The sequence below is a fragment of the Stegostoma tigrinum genome, chromosome 2 (assembly GCF_030684315.1).
Source record: "Stegostoma tigrinum isolate sSteTig4 chromosome 2, sSteTig4.hap1, whole genome shotgun sequence".
Classification (NCBI taxonomy): domain Eukaryota; kingdom Metazoa; phylum Chordata; class Chondrichthyes; order Orectolobiformes; family Stegostomatidae; genus Stegostoma; species Stegostoma tigrinum.
The window spans coordinates 157,434,927-157,459,374 of record NC_081355.1 but is presented as its reverse complement, the minus strand read 5'-3'; the positions used below and the strand labels follow the sequence as shown (position 1 = coordinate 157,459,374).

The 24,448-nt window shown below is 42.6% G+C and overlaps 1 protein-coding gene across 6 annotated transcripts in view; it reads right to left on the bottom strand.

Moving 5' to 3' along the window:
- The window catches only part of smpd5 (sphingomyelin phosphodiesterase 5), a 32,700-nt gene extending 8,894 nt beyond the window's left edge, over positions 1-23,806 (bottom strand). For 2 of the 6 annotated variants that reach the window (XM_048547739.1, XM_048547766.1), the window contains exons 1-6: positions 23,266-23,784; positions 17,653-18,985; positions 14,020-14,095; positions 10,126-10,266; positions 8,848-8,937; positions 4,990-5,053 (exon numbers count right to left, since the gene is read on the bottom strand). In XM_048547739.1, coding sequence (XP_048403696.1) covers positions 4,990-5,053; positions 8,848-8,937; positions 10,126-10,266; positions 14,020-14,095; positions 17,653-18,798 — 1,517 coding nt within the window. In that variant the 5' untranslated portion in view covers positions 18,799-18,985; positions 23,266-23,784. Of the gene's footprint in view, positions 1-4,989; positions 5,054-8,847; positions 8,938-10,125; positions 10,267-14,019; positions 14,096-17,652; positions 18,986-22,488; positions 22,658-23,265 lie in introns of all 6 variants that reach the window. The other 4 variants (XM_048547758.1, XM_048547749.1, XM_059640517.1 and 1 more) reach the window with 4 other exon arrangements.
- Positions 23,807-24,448: the final 642 nt, after the last annotated feature.

Below are 24,448 nucleotides of genomic sequence, written 5' to 3'. Positions count from 1 at the left end.
GGCTGCAAAATGTACTCAGGCTGGGGGGTTTCTTTGTCTACCATGCACAGTGGCTTGGCAGCAGCATTATTAGTCATGTCATAAGGTTGTTGGATTGGGTCTGTGGCAGGTGGTGAGGGAAATAGAGATAGACGAAGTTGATGTGCTGAAAATTTTGTCAAACATTAAGATTGACAAGTCGCCAGGCCCGGATCAGATTTGTCCTCGGCTGCTTTGGGAAGCGAGAAATGCAATTGCTTCGCCACTTGCGAAGATCTTTGCATCCTCGCTCTCCACTGGAGTCGTACCTGAGGACTGGAGAGAGGCAAATGTAATTCCTCTCTTCAAGAAAGGAAATAGGGAAATCCCCGGCAATTATAGACCGGTAAGTCTCACGTCTGTCGTCTGCAAGATGTTAGAAAGGATTCTGAGGGATAAGATTTATGACCATCTGGAAGAGCATGGCTTGATCAAATACAGTCAACACGGCTTTGTGAGGGGTAGGTCATGCCTTACAAACCTTATCGAGTTTTTTGAGGATGTGACTAGAAAAGTTGATGAGGGTCGAGCTGTGGATGTGGTGTATATGGACTTCAGTAAGGCATTTGATAAGGTTCCCCATGGTAGGCTCATTCACAAGGTCAGGAGGAATGGGATACAGGGGAACTTAGCTGCTTGGATACAGAATTGGCTGGCCAACAGAAGACAGCGAGTGGTAGTAGAAGGAAAATATTCTGCCTGGAAGTCAGTGGTGAGTGGAGTTCCACAGGGCTCTGTCCTTGGGCCTCTACTGTTTGTAATTTTTATTAATGACTTGGACGAGGGAATTGAAGGATGGGTCAGCAAGTTTGCAGACGACACAAAGGTCGGAGGTGTCGTTGACAGTGTAGAGGGCTGTTGTAGGCTGCAGCGGGACATTGACAGGATGCAGAGATGGGCTGAGAGGTGGCAGATGGAGTTCAACCTGGATAAATGCGAGGTGATGCATTTTGGAAGGTCGAATTTGAAAGCTGAGTACAGGATTAAGGATAGGATTCTTGGCAGCGTGGAGGAACAGAGGGATCTTGGTGTGCAGATACATAGATCCCTTAAAATGGCCACCCAAGTGGACAGGGTTGTTAAGAAAGCATATGGTGTTTTGGCTTTCATTAACAGGGGGATTGAGTTTAAGAGTCGTGAGATCTTGTTGCAGCTCTATAAAACTTTGGTTAGACCGCACTTGGAATACTGCGTCCAGTTCTGGGCGCCCTATTATAGGAAAGATGTGGATGCTTTGGAGAGGGTTCAGAGGAGGTTTACCAGGATGCTGCCTGGACTGGAGGGCTTATCTTATGAAGAGAGGTGGACTGAGCTCGGTCTCTTTTCATTGGAGAAAAGGAGGAGGAGAGGGGACCTAATTGAGGTATACAAGATAATGAGAGGCATAAATAGAGTTGATAGCCAGAGACTATTTCCCAGGGCAGAAATGGCTAGCATGAGGGGTCATAGTTTTAAGCTGGTTGGTGGAAAGTATAGAGGGGATGTCAGAGGCAGGTTCTTTACGCAGAGAGTTGAGAGAGCATGGAATGCGTTGCCAGCAGCAGTTGTGGAAGCAAGGTCATTGGGGTCATTTAGGAGACTGCTGGACATGTATATGGTCACAGAAATTTGAGGGTGCATACATGAGGATCAATGGTCGGCACAACATTGTGGGCTGAAGGGCCTGTTCTGTGCTGTACTGTTCTATGTTCTATGTTCACTCATCCCTGTGGAACATCATTGGTTACAGGCCTCCAGTCCCAAAAAAGCTCTCCATCATTGTCTCCTGCCCTTAAGCCAATTTTGTATCCAGTTGGAAGCTCATCCCAAATCCCATGTGATCTAACGTTACTGATTAGTCCAATGAAGACAGGCTCTCAGGTCAACAGCTTCCAGGCTGCTTCTTATATCCTTTCTTAAACAAAGGCACAACATCAGCCGATCTCCAGTCATTCAGCACCTCGCTTGTATTTAAAGATGATACAAACATTTCAGCAAGGGGCACTGCAATTTTCTCCCTGTAGATACACTAGATTAGGTCCTGTAGATTTATTCACCCTTATGTTTTCTAAGACTTTTCCAGCACTTCTTTTGAGAGACGAACTGTTTTCAAAACATAATAAAAACTGAAAATATTTCAGAAGATCTCTCTCACCTCATGAGGTTTAACAAGGCAACTTCTGATCTTTAAGGGGCTCTGCTCTCTCCAAGTGTTCTAGGCCACATCCAGTCATGAATGGTGGTAGTCAATTAAACAACTTATTGGAAGAAGTGGCTCCATGAATATTTCCAACCTCAGTGATGGGAGAACACAACACATCAGTGTAAAAGATAACAAGGTGTGGAGCTGGATGAACACAGCAGGCCAAGCAGCATCTTAGGAGCAGGAAAGCTGACGTTTAGGACCTAGATCCTTCATCAGAAATTGTGAAAATCAGAAATTCTGATGAAGGGTCTAGGCCCGAAATGTCAGCTTTCCTGCTCCTAAGATGCTGCTTGGCCTGCTGTGTTCATCCATCTCCATACTTTGTTATCTCGGATTCTCCAGTATCTGCAGTTTCCATTATCTCAGTGTAAAAGATAAGGCTGAAGCATTCACCGCATTCTTCAGCCAGATGTGCCAAGCGGATGATATATCTTGACCATCTCTAGTTGTCCCCATCATCATGATGCCAGTCTTCAGCTAATGCAATTCACTCCATGTCATAGAGAAACAGCTGGAAATACTGGGTAATGCAAAAACTATGGGCCCTGACAACATTCTAGCAATGGTGCTGAAGCTTTGCAGTTCTGAACCAAGCAGTTCCAGTTCAGCTACAACAGACATCTACCCAATGACATTGAAAATTGCCCATGTTCAATACACAAAAAGTAGGACAAATCCAACCCAACCAACTACTGTCCCAGTTTACTCACTATCATCAATAAAGCGATGGAAGGTGTCAGAACTGTCAATGAGCACCGGCTCAACATTAACATGCACAATGATGTCCGATTTGGGTTTTGCCAGGGACACTTATGGTTGTAGTTGGAGGACAGTTATCTAATCAGCAGGATCTCTCTGCAGGAGTTCCTCAGGCCTGTCTATTTTCAGCTCCTCACCTCATTGCAGTTTGGTTCAAACATAGACAAAAATCAATTCTAAAGCTGAGCTGAGATGACAGCCCTTAACATCAAGACTGCATTTGGCCAACTGTGGCATCAAGGAGCCCTAGAAAAACCGGAATCAGGGGGCCAAACTCTCTGCAGGTTAGAGTCATACCTAGCACGTAGGAAGATGGCTGTGGTTGTTGGAGATCAATCATTTAAGCTCAAGGACATTTCTGCAGCAGTTCCTCAGTTTGGTGGTCCTAGGCACGACCATCTTCAAGTGCTTCAAATGACCTTGCCTCCATCACGAAGTCAGAAGTGGGTACGTCCACTGAGGATTGCGCAAAAACTCTGCATCATTCAAGACTCCTCGGATACAAAAGCAGTCTGTATTCAAATGCAACAAGATCTGGACAATATCCAGGCTTGGGCTGACAGGTGGCTAATAATATTTGTGCCACACAAATGCCAGGCAATGATTGCGGCACAGTAGTTCGGTGGTTAGCACTGTTGCCTCAATGCCCAGGACACGGGTTCAATTCCACCCTTGGGTGACTGTGTGTGGAATTTGCACGTTCTCCCTGTGTCTGCGTGGGTTTCCTCCGGGTACTCCGGTTTCTTCCCACAGTCCAAAAAGATGTGCAGGCTAGGTGAATTGGCCATGCTAAATTGCCCGTAGTGTTCAGGGGTGTGTAGATTAGGCGGGTTATAGAGGGACGGGCCTGGGTGAGATGCTCCAATGGTCGGTGTGGGCTTGTTGGGCTGAAGGGCCTGTTTCCATACGGCAGGGGTTTTATGAAATCTATCATAATCTCCAGTAAGAGACAATCTAGCCCTTGGCATTTAATGGTGTTTACATCATAATCAACATCCCTGGGGCTGCCATTGACTAGAAACTCGACTGGACTTGCCACATAAAACACTGACTGCAAAAGCAGGTCAGATGCCAGCAACACTGTGGCAAGTAATTCATCACCCAATTCCTTAGAGCCTGTCCAATATCTACAAGGCACAAGTCAGGAGTCTGATGGAATACTCTCCACTTGTCTGGATGGATGCAGCTCCAAAAACACTCAAGACGTTTAACACCATCAAATTCAAATTAGCCCACGTGATTGGCACTACGTCCACAAACATCCACTACCTCCAAACCAATGTGCAATAGCAAGTGTATACTATAAGATGCATTGCAGAAATTTGAAAATCCTAAGACTGCACCTTCCAAATTCATGACCACTTCCACCTAGATGGTCAGGAGCAACAGATACGTGGGATCACCACCACCTGAAAATACCCGTCCACGCAACTCACCATCCAGTCTTGGAAATATATCACTATCTTTTCACTGTTGCCGGGATAAAATCCAGGAATTCCCTCCCAAAGGGCATTGTGGTTCAACCTAAAGCACATGGACTGCAGCAGTTTAAGAAGGCAGGAATGGGAATGGCAATAAGTGCTGGCCAGCCAATGACACCCATGTTCTAGGAGTGAACAAACAAAATCGGGCATCCAATTCATGCAGAGCCCAGTCCCACAAACAGCAATGAGGTAAATGGCCAAACAATCATTTTTAAACATTGGCTAGGTGGTGAGAAGCACTTTTCACTCCCCTCTGAAAAAATGGCATGAGATCTGCTAGTTCATGTAAGATAGCAGCTGTTGGTTTATCGAAGTTATATTTAAAATATGGCTCCTCCAGAAGTGTACGCCCAAAAGTACTTGCCATCTGAGTGCAGAACAGCTCAGTGCTCAGACATCCATGTTCCACGACTGAATAAAAAAATTTCTGACTAAGAGGCAAGCGTTGAATCCAGTGAGCCACAGTCAACACTCAAGTGCAGAGAATTTTGCAACTGAGTCCAGTTCAGTTGTTTGTTCAGTGCAGCTTGCGCCTAAACTCACCGCTGCAAGTTTTCTGGGTTCTTCACTGAATCTTCATACATGGTTCTTTGTTGTAATAGTGTACCTAAGCAAAAACATGGGACAAGCCTTTTATTATACAAGGATGTCTGTGGGCAATAACTTTCATTATGCTGATCTCTTCAGATAATCTGTTTGTAAGAGGATCATACGATAACAGTGCTAAAGAATTGTCAGACTATAACCACGAAGAGATTTGGGATGTTAATAACTCAAGATCCCGTGAGGGTAGACCTACTGAATACAAACAAATTCATGGTGAAGATTAGATATTTAATGAAGGTGCTTTAAAATTTTGCTTTCTTACGGGAACATAGAAACAGGACTAAGCTATTCATCCATAACAGCCTACACATCTATAAAGTCCTTTATTGCAGTGAAGTGTCCCAAGGCAATACACAGAAGTTATATCAACATTTGATTGTCAAACATGGGAGATGTTTGGTCAGTTGGTGGTGGACCAGTGGTTAACACTGCTGCCTCTCAGCACCAGGGACTTGGGTTTGATTCCAACATCAGTTGACTGTCTGGTGGGAGTTTGCACGGGTTTCTGCTGGTTGCTTCAGTTTCCTCCCATAGTCCAAAAAATGTGCAAGTTAGGTGGGTTGGCCATGCTAAATTCAGGGTTACAAGGATAGGGTTGGGTCTGGGTGGGATGCTCTCCAGAAGTTTGATGCAGACTTGATGGGCCAAAAAGCTCCATCTGCACTGTAGGGATTCGATGATCAAAAGCTTGATCAAAAAACGTAGGGTTGAAAGAAAATTCTTAAAGGAGAAAGCAAGTGATAGACGTAAAGATGTTTACAGATGGAATTGCAGTTTAGGACGCTGGCAGCTCAAGTTACAGCCATGAATAATGCAAGGTTTAAAGCAGGGATGTACAAGCGGCAAGTATTGGAGAAGTGCAGATGCTGGGAATTCTAGGGAGGGTGGAGTTCACAAAGGGATTTAAACACAATGCATGAGAATTTTGAAATTAATGTTAATATTTTCAAATGACAGAACACTGATGTGTGAATGGAAGTTGTAGAGAGACTGAATAGGGACAGATTTTCAGATGCCTTATGCTTATGAAGGAGAAAGATGGGATACTCAGTAAGTGTATTGGAATTGTCACGTGTAAAAGGTTACAAAGCAAATGAGGCTTTTAATAGCAGATAAACCTGGATTCATGGAGTTGGGTGAAAACCAGTAGTCATACTAATGGAAACAAAATCAAAAATACCTGGAAAATCTCAGGTGTGGCGGTACCAGTGGAGTGAAAGCAGAGTTAACGTTTTAGGTTCAGTGTCCCTTCTTCAGAACTAAGTAGCTGGGAAAAGGCTGATGACAGGGGCTGGGAGGAGAGGGAATAAAGAGTAAAGGGAAGGTGGAGATGGAGCTCAGAGGCAGTGAAACACACACTTGGCTGACAAAGAAATAAATAAAGTCAGCCGAAGAGAATGAAGCTGCTAATGGGGACTGAGTGTGGCTGGCAGTCAGTTGTTTATCAATGGGTTGTTCAGCAGTCTGAGAGATGACAGGGCCTGGTGTGCAAGATTAGGGGTAAACAGATGAGAGGTGATGCTCAGCCCCTAGAATTATTAAATTTGATATTGAGTTGAGAAGGTTACAGAGTTCTGAAGTAGAAAATGAGGTGTTGTTCTTCTTGCAGGTTGCACTGAGCTTTGTAATTGCAGAGAGATGCTGGAGAAGATACTAAGGGAGAGGATCTATTTGCATTTGGAAGAAAATGGACTTAGTGATAGGCAGCATGGTTGTGTGCAGGGAAGGTCACATCTTACCAACTTGATAGAATTCTTTGAGGAAGTGACAAAGTTGATAGATAGAGAAAGGGCTGTAGATGCCATATACATGGACTTCAGTAAGGCGTTTGATAAGGTTCCCCATGGTATGCTGATGGAAAAAGTGAAGTCATATGGGTCTGGAGTGTGCTAGCTAGATGGATACAGAACTAACTGGGCAACAGGAGAAAAAGGGTTGTAGTAGAAGGGATTTTCTCAAGTTGGAGAATTGTGACTAGTGGTGTTCCACAGGGATCCATATGGGGACCACTGTTGGCGATAATGATCTGGAGGAAGGTATAGATGGTCTGATTAAGTTTGCAGATGACACTCAGATTGGTGGAGTAGCAGATAGTGAAGGGGACTGTTGGAGAATGCAGCAGAACATAGATAGATTGGAGAGTTGGGCGGACAATTGGCAGATGGAGTTCAATCCAGGCAAATGCGAGGTGATACACTTTGGGAGATACAATTCAAGAACGAATGGTACGGTAAATGGAAAAGTGCTAGGGAAATTTAATGCAGAGAGAGATCTGGGTGTTCGGGTTCATTGTACCCTGAAGGGGGAAACACAGGTCAATTGTGGTCAAGAAGACATACAGCATGCTTTTATTCATCAGATGGGGTACTGAGTACAAGAGTTGGCAGGTCATGTTGCAGTTGTATAGGACTTTGGTTCGACAACATTTGGAATACTGTCTACAGTTCTGGTTGCCACATTACCAAATGGATGTGGATGCGTTGGAGAGGGTGCAGAGCTGGTTCACCAGGATGTTGCCTGGTATGGACAGCGCTAGCTATGAAGAGAGGTTGAATAGATTAGGATAATTCATATTAGAAAGAGAGGCGTTGAGAGGGGGAACTGATTGAGGTCTACAAAATCATGAGAGGTACAGACAAGATGGATATCAAAAAGCTTCTCCCCCCGCCCACCCCACACCACTCCCCCCCAAAAAAAAAGTGTGGGACTCAATTACAAGGGGTCACAATTTCAAGGTGAGAGGGGAAAAGTTTAAGGGCGATATGCATGGAAAGTTCTTTACACAGAGGGTGGTGGGTGCCTGGAACGCATTACCAGTGGAGGTGGTAGAGGCGGGCATGATAGCATCATTTAAGATGTATCTAGACAGATACATGGGTGGGCAGGATGCAGAGGGATACAGATCCTAGGAAAACAGGCGATAACAAAGTGTGGAGCTGGATGAACACAGCAGGCCAAGCAGCATCTTAGGTGCACAAAAGCTGACGTTTCAGGCCTAGGCCCTTCATCAGAAAATAGGCGACAGGTTTAGATTGAGGATCTGGATCAGCACAGGCTTGGATGGCCAAAGGACCTGTTCCTGAGCTGTAATTTTCATTGTTCTTTGTTTGAGATGTAGGAAGCTAATCTTGACCTAAATATGAACACATTGGTTCAGCCAGAGATACAGACGGTATCAGTGAATTTATGATGATGATGATGATCAATGACGATGGCTTTGGTGCTTTCAATGAGCAAAAACAAGGAACTTTCTGTGAGAGGGAACGGGAGCGGGAGCCACACACACAACCACAATTTACAGACAATGAAGAAAGGTGGCAATGAGGTAGAGCTGAGTGTCAGCAGTATATATGTGGAACCTGACATAATAAAAAGAAACAGGAAAGACAAGTGGTGGAAGTAACATTTTGAATTGAAAGCTACTTTCAGTAATAGTGACCATGAAACCATCAGACTGCTATTTAAAACCCCTCATTTGGTTCACTAATGCCATGTAGTGAAGGAAATCAGACTCTAAGCCAGTCTGGCCTACAGGTGACTCCAGACCCTCAGCAATGTGGCTGACTCTTGCATCGGCCTGGAAAGAGACACAGTTCAAGGACAATTCAAAATAGGCAAATATTTACCTTGCCAGAAAGAACCACACCCCATGAAATAATGAATAAAAATAGAAATCAGATTTAGAACGCAGGCAAGTGGGGAACTCATTTTAGTTTGGGAAACATGGTCAGTAGACTGAAGAATCTGTTTCTGTGCCAAATGAATCTACAACTGAGAAGTTAACTAAGTACTAACCGATGACTCCAGGTTTCTCTTTACCCGGTCCAAAACAGCAGGGGTCTTTGTATATTTGGAGTAGCTGATGCTGCTGTTCCAATTGGTCTTCTGATGGAAAATAAGATTGTTATTCAGTTAACATCATTCAGTCCAAGTAGAATCCTCTAATGGCCTCAGTATTGAGATGATTGGATTTGAACTATTTTAGTATTCAGCTTTTATATATAAAATAAGATAACCTTTTCATTTTCCAGATAATTACATTATTAGACCGTCTTAAGACCAGATACATGTACATTGATCCAGGCCAAAGACCTGAGTTCTTCTAGCATAACCTCAGATTTTACTAACACCGGCTAAATTAAAGCAACTAGCAGTTAAATTGTGTTTTAAAACCCAACTAGTTCAGTAATACCCTACTCATCTAATAACATCTTGTACAAAAGTGAACAAGCAGTCATTCACCAAATTGGTGACTGTAGTCCCATGTCAAGTTAGTAACTGCCTCAGAAATGGTCAAGTGAGCCACTGAAAAGCAAAGTGATCCCATCGATTACAGAAGCAGTGAAAACCAGAATTGCTAGCCACACATCCTGAACACTAGTTCAAATATACATTGGTAGTGAACACAGTCTGCACACATGATTAATTACAATATATTTACCTAACATCTTGAACATAATAAAAATGTTTCAAGGTACTTCACAGGAGCTTCATAAAACAAAAATATGATACTAAGTCACTTGAGGAAATTTTAGGTTAGAGACCAAAAGCATGGTTAAAGAGGTAGGTTTTAAGTAATATATTGTAGGAGAAAAGCGAGTTACAGGGAAAGAAGTGTTTAGAGGGTATTTCACAACTTAGTGTCTAGGCAACTGAAAGCACAGCCACAAACATTGGAAGATGATAATTTGGAATGTATGAGAAGCCAGAATTAGACAAGTACAGATATCTTGGAGGGTTGTAGAGCTGAAGGAAATTTGAGAGATTGAGGGGGGGGTAAGGTCAGGGAGGGGCTTGTAAATAAGGATCAGAATTTTAAAATCAATTCTTGTTTGACAAGGAGCCAATGAAGGGACAAAGGCATGGTTAATGATTTCAGCAGATGAGCTAATTCAAAATCGGGAAAGTTGGTCGAAGTAATACAAATTAAGTCAGATCAAAAAAGTGACACTAAGACCGAACAATCTCTTTGAATGTTATCAGGCAAAATTAAATAACACAAGTGACCACGGGGTATCATTAGCAGTGGAGTTGACAGCATTACTACTTTCCATTGTACGAACAGACCCTTACCTAATGAACAGTTGTCAAAATTGAAATCTCCACAAAGAACGTCAAACACGACCTTCTCTTCCACGTTCCTAGATGTATTCTGGAACTCATTGATCCATACTATCATATGACTCAGTTGACTTTGGCGAATGTGAGAATCCTCTGAAAAGGCACACAAACGTGAAACTAGACAGACCCAAACTCACATTTGGATTAGCATTCTTAGTTTGTAAATCTAAATAGAGAGGGAATCAATTTTACACAGATTTCAGGAATGAAAAACCGCTCAAAATTTATTCCAGATAATCAACCTCAAAAGCACGGGACTTGGGCATTGCTGGCTGGCCGACATTTATTGCCTGCCCCTAGTTGCCCTTGAAAAAGCAGCAGTGAGCTGCATTCTTAAACCGCAGCAGTCCATGTCTTGTAGGTAGCCCCACATTGCCACAAGGGTGGGCTGACCAGGATATTGACACAATGGCAATGAAGGAACGGTGATATAACTCCAGATCAAGATGGTGAGTAGCTTGGAGGAGAACTTACAGGTGGAGGAGTTCAACAATTTCAAATCATAACGTTTATTATGCTTGATTTTTTGGACCAGCTATCGTTCATGGATCTGTTATTCCCATTTACACCTCCTCCAGACATTTTTTGTTTCTTTGTTCTCTGGGGTATCATGGCAAAGTGGGCAGTGTTCCTGCCAGAGCCAGAAGCTCCATGTTTGAATCTCACCTTGGACTTGGTGTATTCATAACACAACCAGTTATATGTTAAAATTGAAAATCCTTTGACGGCACAATATGACCAGAGAGCAAGAGATTCCTGATCAGCTACGTAAGGGACAAAATAAAAGTCAGATCTCCACCATCACTACCCATAGGCACTAACTAGTACATGTACAGTGCAATACAGAAAGTGACAACCTCTAGTAATGTGTAACACCACCATAATTTGTTCTATTAGCTGGTTAGCTAGTCAGACATGATTTTTTGTTTTTCACTCACAGGACATGGGCTTTGCCAGCTGGGCCAGTGTTCACTGCCTACTCCTAGTTGTCCTTCAGAAGGTGGTGAGCTGCCTTCCTGAACTGCTGAAATCCACATGCTGCTGTAGGAAGTCGCACAATGCCATTAATGAAGGACTTCCAGGATATTGACCCAGCAACATTGAAAGAATGGAGATATATTTCCAAAACAGGATGGTAAGTGGCTTGCAGGTGGTGGTGCTCTGATGCAGCCACTGCCTTGGTCCTTCTAGATGGCAGTGTTTGCAGGTTTAGAAGATGCTGCTTAAGATTTTTGGTGAATTTCTTCAGTGCACCAACAGTGTTGCTGCTGCACTTTGGTAGCAAGGGAGTGATGTTTGTGGATGTATTGTCAATCAAGCAGGTTGCTCTGACTTGGATGGTGTCAAACTTCTTGAGTGTTTTTGGAGTTGCACATGTTCAGGCAAGTGGGGAATGTTTCTTGTTTCTGGTCAACAGTAACCCCCAGCATGTTGACAGTGGGAATTTAGCGATGGAAATACTATTGAATGTCAGGGGGTGAGGACTATATTGTATGTTATTAGAAATGGTCATTTGCATGCCATAAATGCCAAGCTATGTCATTTGCTACTTTTCAGCCAAAACCTTGACAAACCAGGTCTTGCTGCATTTTGACATGGACTATTACAGTATCTGAGGAATCATGAATGGTGCAGTCATCAGCAACATCCTCACTTCTAACCTTATGATGGAGGGAAGGTCATTGATGGACAGCTGAAGATGCTTGGGCCTAGGGTGCCACCCTGAGGGACTCCTGTATGAGATATTTTGAAACAGAAAACCAGGAACCAATCTCCAAAAAACCATAACCATCTTATGACGTTCCAAGGTTCAATTCACATTCCAGTTGGATACAGACCTGGGACATGCCTCCCCATCCTGTCCCTTTGAAGAGGTGGTAATGGACAAGACACTTGAAAAATAGCCAAGGAAATGCCTCAGGATCAGTTGATATTGAGCCAAGAATTTGCCTTTGGACAATAAACTTGTCCCATTTCCACCTCTTTTTACCTTGCACTTGCCTTGTTTGGCATATTATGCCATTAGTCTTTTGCATTGTCACAGACATTTTTTATTGATTAATGGGATGATGGCATCACTGACTAGGCAGCAATTATTACCTGTCCCTAATTGCTCAGAGACAACCATATTGCTGTGGGCCTGGAGTCACATGTAGGCCAGACCAGGATGGCAGTTTCCTTCCCTAAAGGACATTAGTGAACCAGATGTTTTTTTCTGACAATCAATTCATATCTATTGTTAGATTCTTAATTCCAGATTATTTTTTGTTGAATTCGAGATTCGAATCTGGGTCCCCCAGATCATTATGTGGGTCTCTGGTTTAACAGTGCAGCGATAATACCACTAGGCCATCGCTTCCCCTAACATATCCCACATTCTCCCCCATCACCCATCTTAACCCACTGCTGCCCGTGTAATCATTTTGAATGTTTCCTACTTCTGACAAGACAATTAGATCCTACACAGCAAGTGTTTATTTTGCTACAGATGCTGCCACACTAGCTGTGTCTCTCCTACATTATGTGTTCTTTTTCAGGTTTCCAGCATCTGCAGTATTTTGCTTCTATAATAAATCTGAATCTTTTCTTGGAAATATTTTTGACGGTAGGATCTGATCAACCGATGGGATGGGCAACACATGAATGCAATCTTGATATTCCAATAAAGAATAAAAACAAGTACTCATTATGGAATGCTGATAATAATTTCATTTGTTGCTTAGCATATTCTGCTCCTTTAGGAAAAGGTGAACAAGTGGAAGTAATTTAATTACCAAAATCTAAGCGACAAAAGAAAAGGTGGGGGGAAGCAGTGTGTTAATATGGTAAGATTTTAGAACCAAAAAAAAGCCACAGAGATAGATGGGTCATTTTTCAGGTTGAAAGATTTTCTAGTCAGGTGGCAAAGGATTCAATTCTGGGCTTCATTCATAATCTATGTCAATGACATTGATGAAGTGTAGTCACACTGAGTGTACCAATACCACATTGACTAGTGATTCAAGAAAAGGACTCACCATCTTTTCTTTAGAAGTGGGAAAAATTATTGGCCCAGCCAGTGATGCTCACATTCTATGAAAGAATATGAAAACGTATACAGGTATAATGGTTACAAAGTAAGGAGGACACAATGTTCTGCAAAGGGATGCTGATCATTTAAGTGAGTGGAGAAAAATGATTGAGTTTAGTGTGAGGAAATATAAAGCTATTGATCTTGGTAGGAAAATATTTAATTTGTAAAAGGCTAATGAATGTTGGTGTTCATGGTACTTCAATGTCCTCTTCCACAAGACACAAAGCTAATGTGTTTCTGCCTGGGATCATCTTTGTCAAAAGGGGCCAGACTTCACTCCTGAAGGTTGCAGATCCTGACAATAGCCTAGTGACATTACTAAAGACATCAACTGCAGAACTAGGCAAGCCTCAGATCAGGCTGTTTTGTTCTCAAACTATTTTCAGTCATCAGAATGGTAATGAAAATTATCATTGAATGCTGTCAAGTCGCACTTACCAACAATCTGCCCACCAGTTCCACCAAACTGCACCAGACCTCCTTACAGCCTTAAGCCAATGCTGTTCAAAACAGCTGAACTCCATGAGAGGTTGGAGAGACTGACTTCACCATCAAGGCTACATATAATGTCTAGTGTGGCATTTAGAACCCTTAGGAAACAGGGATAATTCTACACGAGTTGGTGCCACACCTGGTACAAATGAAAATGCTCGTGATTGTTCTGAGGTTGATCATTTCTGCCCCAGGACAGCTTTGACAGAATTTCTCAGGGTAGTGCCCAAAGCTCAAATCAGTTTCAGTTACTTCAATGACCAACAATCCATGTTCTTTACCTGCTACGGCGTGCAGGTGAGTGCAGCTGAGATATCCCACAATCTGATGGCCTTTCTGAGTTAAACCAACCTGGATCTGAAAGTAAAAAAACATTTTTATGACATATTTGTTGCTGCTGACTGACACATTGCAGGAGTGTGTTTTTTTTCACTAATCTGGCCCACACAGCACAGGGAAGTGGATTGCAAAAAGAACTACACTTAAGTGTTGGAGTTTTAAAGCAGGCTGTATTCACACAAGTTTAGAAAATAAAGGCAATGAGGGGAGGGTACAGGAAAGGAGAAATTTAGCCTTACAAAGCAAAGGATATGGCACATTGCAGGGCAGCTATTTAGGCAGTGACATCCAGAATGGTACAGAAAGGGACAATACAGAAACAGATTAAAAAGCTGCAAATATTGTTCTAGAAAGCTATCCTGAGCACACTCCATGAATTCTTCTTTGTTAATTTGATTTCCCAACCTACAAGATCATTACAAGGAAAAATGAGAGAGATTGGGCTCATTCTCCATGGAACGGAGAAGATTAAGAGGTGACCTTATCGAGGCATTCAAAATTATGAATAATTTTGATAGGCTAAAAAACAGTATTCTGTTTCCACTAGTTGGAATGTCAATGATTATGGATCAATTTCAAGATTGTCAACAAGACAGCTAGTAATGAGAAGAAAAGAAACATCTAAAGTCAGGGCTGTTAGGATTTGGAATGCACTGCCTGAGAGTATGATGGAGGTGGATTCTGAGGTTTCAAAAGAGAACTGGATATATATTTAAAAGTGATGAATTTAGAGAGCAATGAGATCGGACTGGACAATGGGACCAGCTGGGTCGTTCTTTCAGGTGGTGGTACAGACACGATGGTTGAAAGCCTCCTTCTGTACTACAAAATTTTATGATTCTGTGATTCTATAAAGTCATGACTTTTGCATGCCCTCATTATTTCCTGATTCATGCCCTATCCTGCAGAATAGTTGTTGCTAGGTAGCCGAATGACTACTCCCACTAGTGTGTTCCTTTCCTTATTTCTTATCTCCTCCACCCATATGTACTCTACATTTCTCAATCCAAAATTATTTATTGTTATTGTGCTTATTCCAATTTGGACTAATGAAGCTACCTCCACCCTTTCCTTCCTGTCTGCCCTTTTCAAAAGTCATATACACCTGAATATTTAATTCTCAACTTTGATCTACCAGCAGCAACGTTTCCATGATTGCTGTACTACCACAATCATTAATCCCTTAACTTTTGCCATTAATTTACTTATTTTGTTCTGAATCAGTCTAAAGCCCTCTTTACAGCCTCAGTTATTAACTTTGCCTGGAAAGTGGTTTCAGCGCATGAAACATGTCTTACTGGGGCAATTTTTATTGGGTAGTATAAGCATACTGGCTCAGGTTGATGTGAAGATAAGGAGGCATTTTTTTTTTATTTAGATCATGGAGTCAGAGTCCTTATGGCAGAGGTGGCAGCCATTTGGCTTGAACAGGAACAACTCAGATTTGGGATGAATTCCAATTGTTTTGTCGGCTTCTTAACACTAAGCTGTACATTCCCATTGGGCTCCCCATCCAATATCTGATGTAAATTAAATGGTCAAGATCAAAAAAAAATGGCAATCAAAAATGCTGGATCAGCACTGAGAAGGGAGGAGAAGGGTAAAGAATGCCTATTTGAAATAATCAGGATTCTAATTCAAATCCTACCTTGGCAAGCAAGCAACCCAACCAAACGTATGATCAGTCATATTCATGCTCATGATTAATGAATATTCAGGGTTGCTAGTTATGCACTGGTGCTGTGCATAAATTAATTTCAAGGCCACCACAATAAAAATAATTCAATTACACATCAAGCATCTTTTTTGGTTTGGCTTGTTTCTTCTCTGGTGCAGTTTGAATTGACAAGACTTTTGCAGTGGCTGCACACTTCCAGTTCTTCAAAATTTACCAATATTTAACTTCTCAATTTCCAAGAGGTTAGGTAGTCTATTTCTCTTTCCCAAATGAATCACATAATATTTATGTATTGGATTTCATTTATCAACCCATTCGGCAAGCCTATTCATGTTTTCTCCTATTTTGGTAGAGATTGCTACATTATTGGACATGGCAGCTATGCCATACAACGTTTTGATACATAGTGTCTCCAGTGTCTATTTAATTGAACGCACAGAAACAAGATTCACAGCTTTACTTTTCAAAATAACTGAAGGAAATTCATACTAGTTAGGGTACTAAATAATTATTAGTTTTTTCCCCCCCTTCAATGTTCAAAGAATTTTCCAAACTACTTTTGCCAACAGGCAGCACATTCCAAACTAAATGCCTTGTTGCATAAGCAGGTTTTACTCACCCTTGGAACTCTTTACTTCAGTCGGTGTGGTGTTCAGTCATTAAGTATATTCAAGATTGAGATGAATTTTTGGACTCCAGAAATTTAGCAAGGCAAAGAGGATTGAACAGAAAGCAAAAGGTAATTTAAAGTTCAGTTACTGAACAATGGAACATGCTCGAGTGGCCACATACTCTTCACCTGCTGCTACTACTAGTGTAGTCTCTAGGAATTTTGCTGATCACCATAAAGCTAGGCTGTTTTGGTACGGACTCCGTCATTGGAAATGGCTTCTAAATATTTAATCTACCTAAATCCTTCACCTTGTGTTCTCCAAGAACAATTTTACTTTGTCTACGAGACTTAGATGTAGAATAGGACAATTGGCCAATTAAGTCTGTTCTGCCATTCAATGAGATCTTGACTGATCTGAATATCCTGAACTCCATTTTCCTGCCTTTACCCCGTAACTCAATTCCATTATTAATTAAAAATCTTAAACACACTTAATAGCCTAGCCTCAACACCCTCCTCCGGTAAAGAACTCCACAGACTGATGACCAAACAAGAACTTTCTCCTCAGTTTTAAATGGGTGACTCCTTACTCTAAAGATCATACCCTCTAGTCTTAGACTCTCCCACAAACAAGGGGAAAACAACATCACAGTAAAATCAAAGCTTTTCATCTTGTACTCGTTAGAGCTAGCTTGCAAGAAACAGGCTTGAAAGATTGAGACCCTTTTATACACCATTTATGACGGCAAGATGAAAAGCTTTGGTTTCTGGTCTCCTTTTAGCAATGTACTCACCATTTCACTTTGCCATTGTTTGCCCATTTCACAGCCTGTCCTCTTATGTCCAGCAGTGGTTTTACTCAGAATCCTGCCCCTCACCTCCCACCCATCTTTTATTCCATGGCCCAATTAGTTCTTCAGATCAGATCAAATTTTAAAAAAATTAAGCCATGTGCACAAAGAAAGCTCGGGTAGCTAAAAGTGAAGTTCAGAATTCTTTTAAGGCTTGATGTTAACATTCAACAAAGGAGCGAAAATTAGTCCAGTGCTCGAACATTCATATATAGAAAATGAGGGCATGCTATTCAGACTGCAGTGTAGCACTTCATTACTGTCGTGGGGTGAGCCTAGATTTTGAGCTCAAGTCTCTGAAGTACTGCACGAATCCAAAAGCTTCTGATTCAGGGGACGGAAATTTACTCAGCGACACATAACCTCTGATCATATCATTCAAAATGCAGACGTGTACATCAAGATTCTGACTGGGAAATAAGTCCTCCCTTACCTTAACACACAGGAGACCTTTAGCAGCAAGGCCATCTTCTCCTCGGATCTTAGGAAAGCAATGAAACTTGGCATCTAGGATGGGATAGCGGCTGGCAAGGAAGATACCGCTGTTGAAGAATTTAAACTCGCAACAGCCTTGGAAGCCATAAACACCTACATCATAAAGGATGTGTCCAAAAGCTGGTTGAAGGAGTTGCTTCAGTTTGGCTGCTGCACGTTTCTCAAACACTTCCAGAAGACAGACAAAGGCTACATCAGCAGGAAAGAGCGGAGATATTTCTGCAGGTAGATCATCTTCCACGTTTCGCTTTTTCTGAGGTTCACACTGGCTGTTCAGAGAGTTGAAAGACAGAGCTTGCTGCTTGCTGGGCTGGTTGGGTGGCATCTCATCCAAGGTACTTGACTGGTTGTTTCCTTCCATCACTGTAAGATCCAAAGGATCCTTGTTGCTTTGACATGCATCCAAACATTCGTGGACATTATCTACTTCACTGCTCTCCTCTGAGCTATCAATGTGGTGTAGGTTGTTTATAGCCAGAACTGACCCACTGGGTCCTTGTGTTCCAGTCACACAGCAGGATACTTGTTTAACACCAGTCAAGGGGCTGTTCTGAAAGCTGGCAGTCACACTTGTTGGAGAATCCACGCAAACCTTAATTCTTGGCCGGTTGACAGAATCGCTGATATGGCTGGCAATCCGGACTGCTCTCCTTTGAGTCTGAGAAAGATTGTTAAAGCGGGCCAAGCAGTTAGGCAGAAAACACAAGTTTGCCTCCACAAAGCTAAATCCTTTGCCCTCTCCATATCCCATCCACTCCTCCTGGATGTATACTTTTGGGGTTTTCACACAGGAATAATTGAAAGGTCTTCTCACTATTTGTAAAGGTGCCCAGATGATGAATCCAATTAATGCCAATGGCACAGAGAATACCAACAAAGTCACATACATAAGAAATCTGAAGAAAACTTCCAGTGGCCAAAGATAGCACTCTTGCTCTTGTTTCTGTTGCTGCTCATAAGTTGTTGGCTTACAAGATGCTACCATATGATCCAGTGACCAGAAACAGGGGAAAATCAAGCCCCAGGCTGCAGTGTGTAAGCCATGGACACAGGCATTGGGGAAAGGAGATTCACGTAGAACCATCTTTACATACAAACTTAATATTTAACCTTCGCAAGCAGTTGATATGCTATAGGTTCATTCAATAGTTTTTTCCAGGCAGAAACCAATTATTTACCATCATTTCCTGTTTTGGCTAATGTTACATTCCAGGAGCTCTTGTATTAGGATGCTAGGTATAGAACATGACTCTTCTTTGCACTCTTGTTACCTACAATAAAACAAACATTTTTTGTATCCTTTCTTGAAACAGAAATGATCCTGTCAATCTGTACAGCACAACAAGGAATGCTGTCTTTCAGATGAAACGTCACATTGCAGCTCTGCCTTCTTAACTGACCTAAAATATCACTTCTTGAAGATGTGAAGAGTTTCTTTGTATCAAGATGAATATTTATCATTCAACAAATATTCTCACGCACACAAACACACACAAAGTCTAGTCATTCATCTCAATGTAACATTTAGTGACAGTAGCAAAGGCGATTGGTGTAGCATGTCCTAAGAAGACGCTGACTGAAACTCCAGGCCAAAAGGTAGGCACACTGAGATAAGACTTTAATATCTGTACTTTTTTATTTGGATAAGGACTTTAAAATTTGGACATTTTTCTTTTGGCTCTGTTTCTTTTATTTCTTCTCTTTTTTTAAAAATGCGAAATAAAAAACAGAATTTAAGATTTGGAGAATGGCAACTTTGTATACTTTTCACCATATTCCTGTACTTGAGTACACATAACAATAAAATCTAATGTTAACACTAATTTCTGATTGCAAATCAGTTGCCATTCTTGCTACATAACACTACTACCTGCAAGATGAGACATAGCAACATACCAAGGTTTCAAAATTATTTCTCAAACTTGTGACCTAGAAGAACACGAGCAGCAAGCATATGGGCAAATCACCAGTAAATTCTCCCAAGTCATAAATAATCCCAACTCAGTTATACACTCTTCCACAGATAGGATCTAGGCCTGAAACATCAGCTTTTCTGCTCCTCCTGATGCTGCTTGGCCTGCTGTGTTCATCCAGCTCTACACTTTGTGTATCTCATACACTTTCTGCCTGATAAAAGCGCGTGGAAGAGTGTAACAGTTTGACATCATGAACCAACAGATTCTAGAACAGCTTTTCCCCTTGCTGTTATCAGACTTTTGGAAGAACTTCTCATATATATAAGTTGATCTTTCACTACACCTTCCTTGTAGCTCTAAGACTATATACTGCAATCTTTTCTACTGTACTGCCGTTAATATGCAAAGTATGATATGCCAGATTGCATGCAAAACAATACTTTTCACTGCAACAAAAACAGAAATTGCTGGAAAAGCTCAGCAGGTCTGGCAGAACCTGTGAAGAGAAATTAGGGTCAATATTTTGAGTCTGGTGGCCTTTCCTTAGAACTGATGGTAGCTAGGAAGATTGGGTAGGGGGAGGGGTAAGGGGTAAACAATAGACGAGTGAAGGTAGAGCCCAAAGAGAAAAGACCAGTTGGGCAGACAAAGCAGTGGATAACAATCTGGCCAGGAGGCTGAATAAATGGTAAATGGTGACTGTTTGTGGCTAACAATGCATTGTCTGCTTTTACAAACTATCCAATGACAAGTTAGAAACAAAAAACTGCAGATGCTGAAATCCAAACAAGAGGCTGGATGAAAATAGTAAAAACAGGCACCACCAGGAGGAAATGAGCAGTCAATGTTTCAGGTGTTACCCTGCTTCAGGACTGGTTGGGGGAGAAGGGGTGGAGGCAGAATCTTTTTGGGAGGCCGGGCAAGGGATGGAGGCAGAATTGAGGTGATAGGTATGACCAGGTTGGTTGATGGGCTGGAAGTGGGGATCAGAAGGTGGACTGGAAGGGGAAGTGGAGATGGATGGCAAGGTTTTTTGAAATTGGAGAACTCAATGTTGAGTCCTCCAGGCTGTTGGGTGCCCAGGTGGGAGATAAGGTGTTGTTCTTCAAGTTTGCATTCTGAGTTGCTGTGACAGTGGAGGAGGCCAAGGGCGGACATGTCAGAGGGGGAGTAGGACAGGGTGTTGAAATGGGTGGTGACCAGAAGGTTAGGTTGTCTCTGTAACCTGATAATTAAAAAGTATATTTTAAAACACACTTCTTTGCTTGTAAAGTATTAGGTTATGTTGTTATACAAGGCAGATCTTAAATACAAGTTCTTTAATCCATTATTTATCAGAAACACACCAAAAGAGAGTTTAGGTTGCCTGGATCAGGAATTCTAGTTAGAACATAGAACAGTACAGCACAGAACAGGCCCTTCAGCCCACGATGTTCTGCCAACCATTGATCCTCATGTATGCACCCTGAAATTTCTGTGACCATATGCATGTCCAGCAGTGTCTTAAATGTCCCCAATGACCTTGCTTCCACAACTGCTGCTGGCAACGCATTCCATGCTCTCACAACTCTGTGTAAAGAACCTGCCTCTGACATCCCCTCTATACTTTCCTCCAACCAGCTTAAAACTATGACCCCTCGTGTTAGCCTTTTCTGCCCTGGGAAATAGTCTCTGGCTATCAACTCTATCTATGCCGCTCATTATCTTGTATACCTCAATTAGGTCCCCTCTCCTCCTCCTTTTCTCCAATGAAAAGAGACCGAGCTCAGTCAACCTCTCTTCATAAGATAAGCCCTCCAGTCCAGGCAGCATCCTGGTAAACCTCCTCTGAACCCTCTAAGGTATCCACATCTTTCCTATAATAGGGCGACCAGAACTGGACGCAGTATTCCAAGTGCGGTCTAACCAAAGTTTTATAGAGCTGCAACAAGATCTCACAACTCTTAAATTCAATCCCCCTGTTAATGAAAGCCAAAACAGCATATGCTTTCTTAACAACCCTGTCCACTTGGGTGGCCATTTTAAGGGATCTATGTATCTGCATACCAAGATCCCTCTGTTCCTCCACACTGCCAAAAATCCTATACTTAATCCTGTACTCAGCTTTCAAATTCGACCTTCCAAAATGCATCACCTCGCATTTATCCAGGTTGAACTCCATCTGCCACCTCTCAGCCCATCTCTGCATCCTGTCAGTTGTATCCTCCTCTCCCAAATTTATGAATTTTTAACCACTGCCTGCCTTGAAAAGTTGAACTCATATTCCACTTGGGAACCCTGCAGCCCAATGATATGAATGTGGATTTCACAAGCTTCAAAATCTCCCCTTCCCCCACTGCATCCCAAAACCAGCCCAGCTCGTATCCGCCTCCTTTACCTGTTCTTCCTCTCACCTATCCCCTCCTCCTCCGCCTCCTCTCCCTCAAGCCTAACCCCCATTTCCAACCTACCAACCTCATCCCACCCTCTTGACCTGTCCGTCCTCCCCGGACTGACCTATCCCCTCCCTACCTCCCAACCTACACTCACCTCTACTGGCTCCATCCCCGCCTCTTTAAACTTGTCTGTCTCCTCTCCACCTATCTTCTTCTCTTCTATCCATCTTCGATCCGCCTCCCCCTCTCTCACTATTTATTTCTGAACCCTCTCCCCTCCCTCTTTTCTGATGAAGGGTCTCGGCCTGAAATGTCAGCTTTTGTGCTCCTGAAATGCTGCTTGGCCTGCTGTGTTCATCCAGCTTCACACTTTGTTATCTTGGATTCTCCAGCATCTGCAGTTCCCATTATTTCTGATACATTCTCAATTGTTCCCTAGTTTTAAAATCTTATTTTGTACAAAGAGCACAATCTGGAACGTACCTCATTTTCCAGTACAATCTTGTGCTTGCAGGATCTCACAATCCCAGCTCATTCTCCCTCCCTTCAGTCAGGTCCAGACACCCAAAGACGTAAAGACAATACTGTAATAAAGGTTGAGTCATCTTCCTTCAGTAAGCCCAATCAGCCATCCTTCATCTAAGCTTCAATCCTGTAAGGACAGTGTTCACACAATTCATCCAGAGCCTCTAACCAGGTCTCAGCCCCCTTCATAGAACAGTACAGGCCCTTTGGCCCACAATTTTGTGCTGACATTTCCTTCCTGCATTCTTGATTCTCTTTGCTGTGTCAAAGAAACACACAGGTACATGACCTACGTAACAAACAGACCCAGGTTGGGGAGAGGGGCACAATGGCTTGGTGGTATTATCCGAGTCTCTGGGCTAACAGTCCCGCAATAAGTAAAATACCTGGAATTAAGAATCTAACAACCATTAATCAATTGTCACAAAAATCCATATCTGGTTTACTAATGTCCTTGAGGGAACAAAACTGCCATCCTTACTTGGTCCAGCCTACACATGACTCCAGACCCACAGTGGTTGACTCTGAACTGCCCTCTGGCCAATTCAGAATATGTAATAAATGCAGCCTACCCAGCAAGTCCCTCATCCCATTAAAGAATTTTAAAGCAACTAAAAATAACAGTGGATTGTTAAAAAAATCCCTCTACATTCCAGAAAACTAACGATTGAGAAGCTTAAGCAGTAATAAAACGACTAGGCTCGGTCAGTGCTTATTCACCGATTGCCCTCACACCTTAAAGCTTAAAGCAGATGCCTGAGTCATTCCCCACGTAAACTGATTTTCTTCCCTCCTTGAAAAACAGAAGCAGGCACGTCCCGAGCTCCGAGCTCAACAACGTAATCTTCTTCCATTCGATTTATCGAATGCAGGCTGAAAGGGTAAAGAAAATACAGTACACCACTCGGAGTCACGGATGGAGATCTACAAGAATCGGTCTTAGAGGAGTGCCAACATGGCCCACTTGGCCGGACTGAGGCGGAAGATGGGTCCAGACCCGAAACGTCAGCTTTCCTGCTCCACTGATGCTGCCTGGCCTGCTGCGTTCATCCAGCTCTACACCTTGTTATCCACGGCCTCACCTGCAGCCGCTTCTCCATCGCAGGACAGGACAGGTGAGCTCAGTGTTGTCTGTCTACACAGCGTACGAGAGAAGCCAGCGGCTGCTATCCACTTCACCTGAAAACAGCACAACCAGGCAGAAAAAGACGCCAAGGACTTTGCCCGTTCCGGCACCAATTACCCACCTAGCACCTGCTCTCCGCGCAAGCGCACTCTCATCCACTCCACCTGCCGGCTCCACCTGACATCATCGCGTACGCACGTAGTCACGCCTCCCCCCCGACAGGTGTGGCGCGAAGACGAAACTGAAAGCGTGGAGTGTCGGTTGGAACCTGCGCGCGCTGATCCAAGAAGCTCGAGGCGAAACTTGTTTTTGTGTTGTCCGGGTGTGGATCATCCGACGACTTAACGAAGATTTGCTTCTGAATTTATGTTTCTATTTTTTTTTCCTTTCGGGTTTTTCAGGGAACAGAGATTTAAAATAATTTGGAAAGAAGTAACAGGTTGTCAGTTCTCCATGAAAAATTGAGTTTTTCTTTCTCATTCTCGAAGTGGAAGTATTATTAACAAGGTTGGTTTTATTAGTTATGCCTCAGTCCCCTGTAAAACACAACAATATATCCAACCCATTTCAAGTAGCTATTTATTAACCAGGTTGGTGTGGGATTGGTTTCAGATTTAAACGTGATCAACTAAATACAGAACATTTCCGTCCCCAAAGGACATTCACAAGTTGAGATTTTACACAAATTTGACCGTTCTTTGGTCACATTTATCCATTCAGCTTTTCAATTTTCAATTTACCATGTCCGGATTCAAAATAGGATTTTTTTCTGAAGAGTTCAAGTTGAAGCTC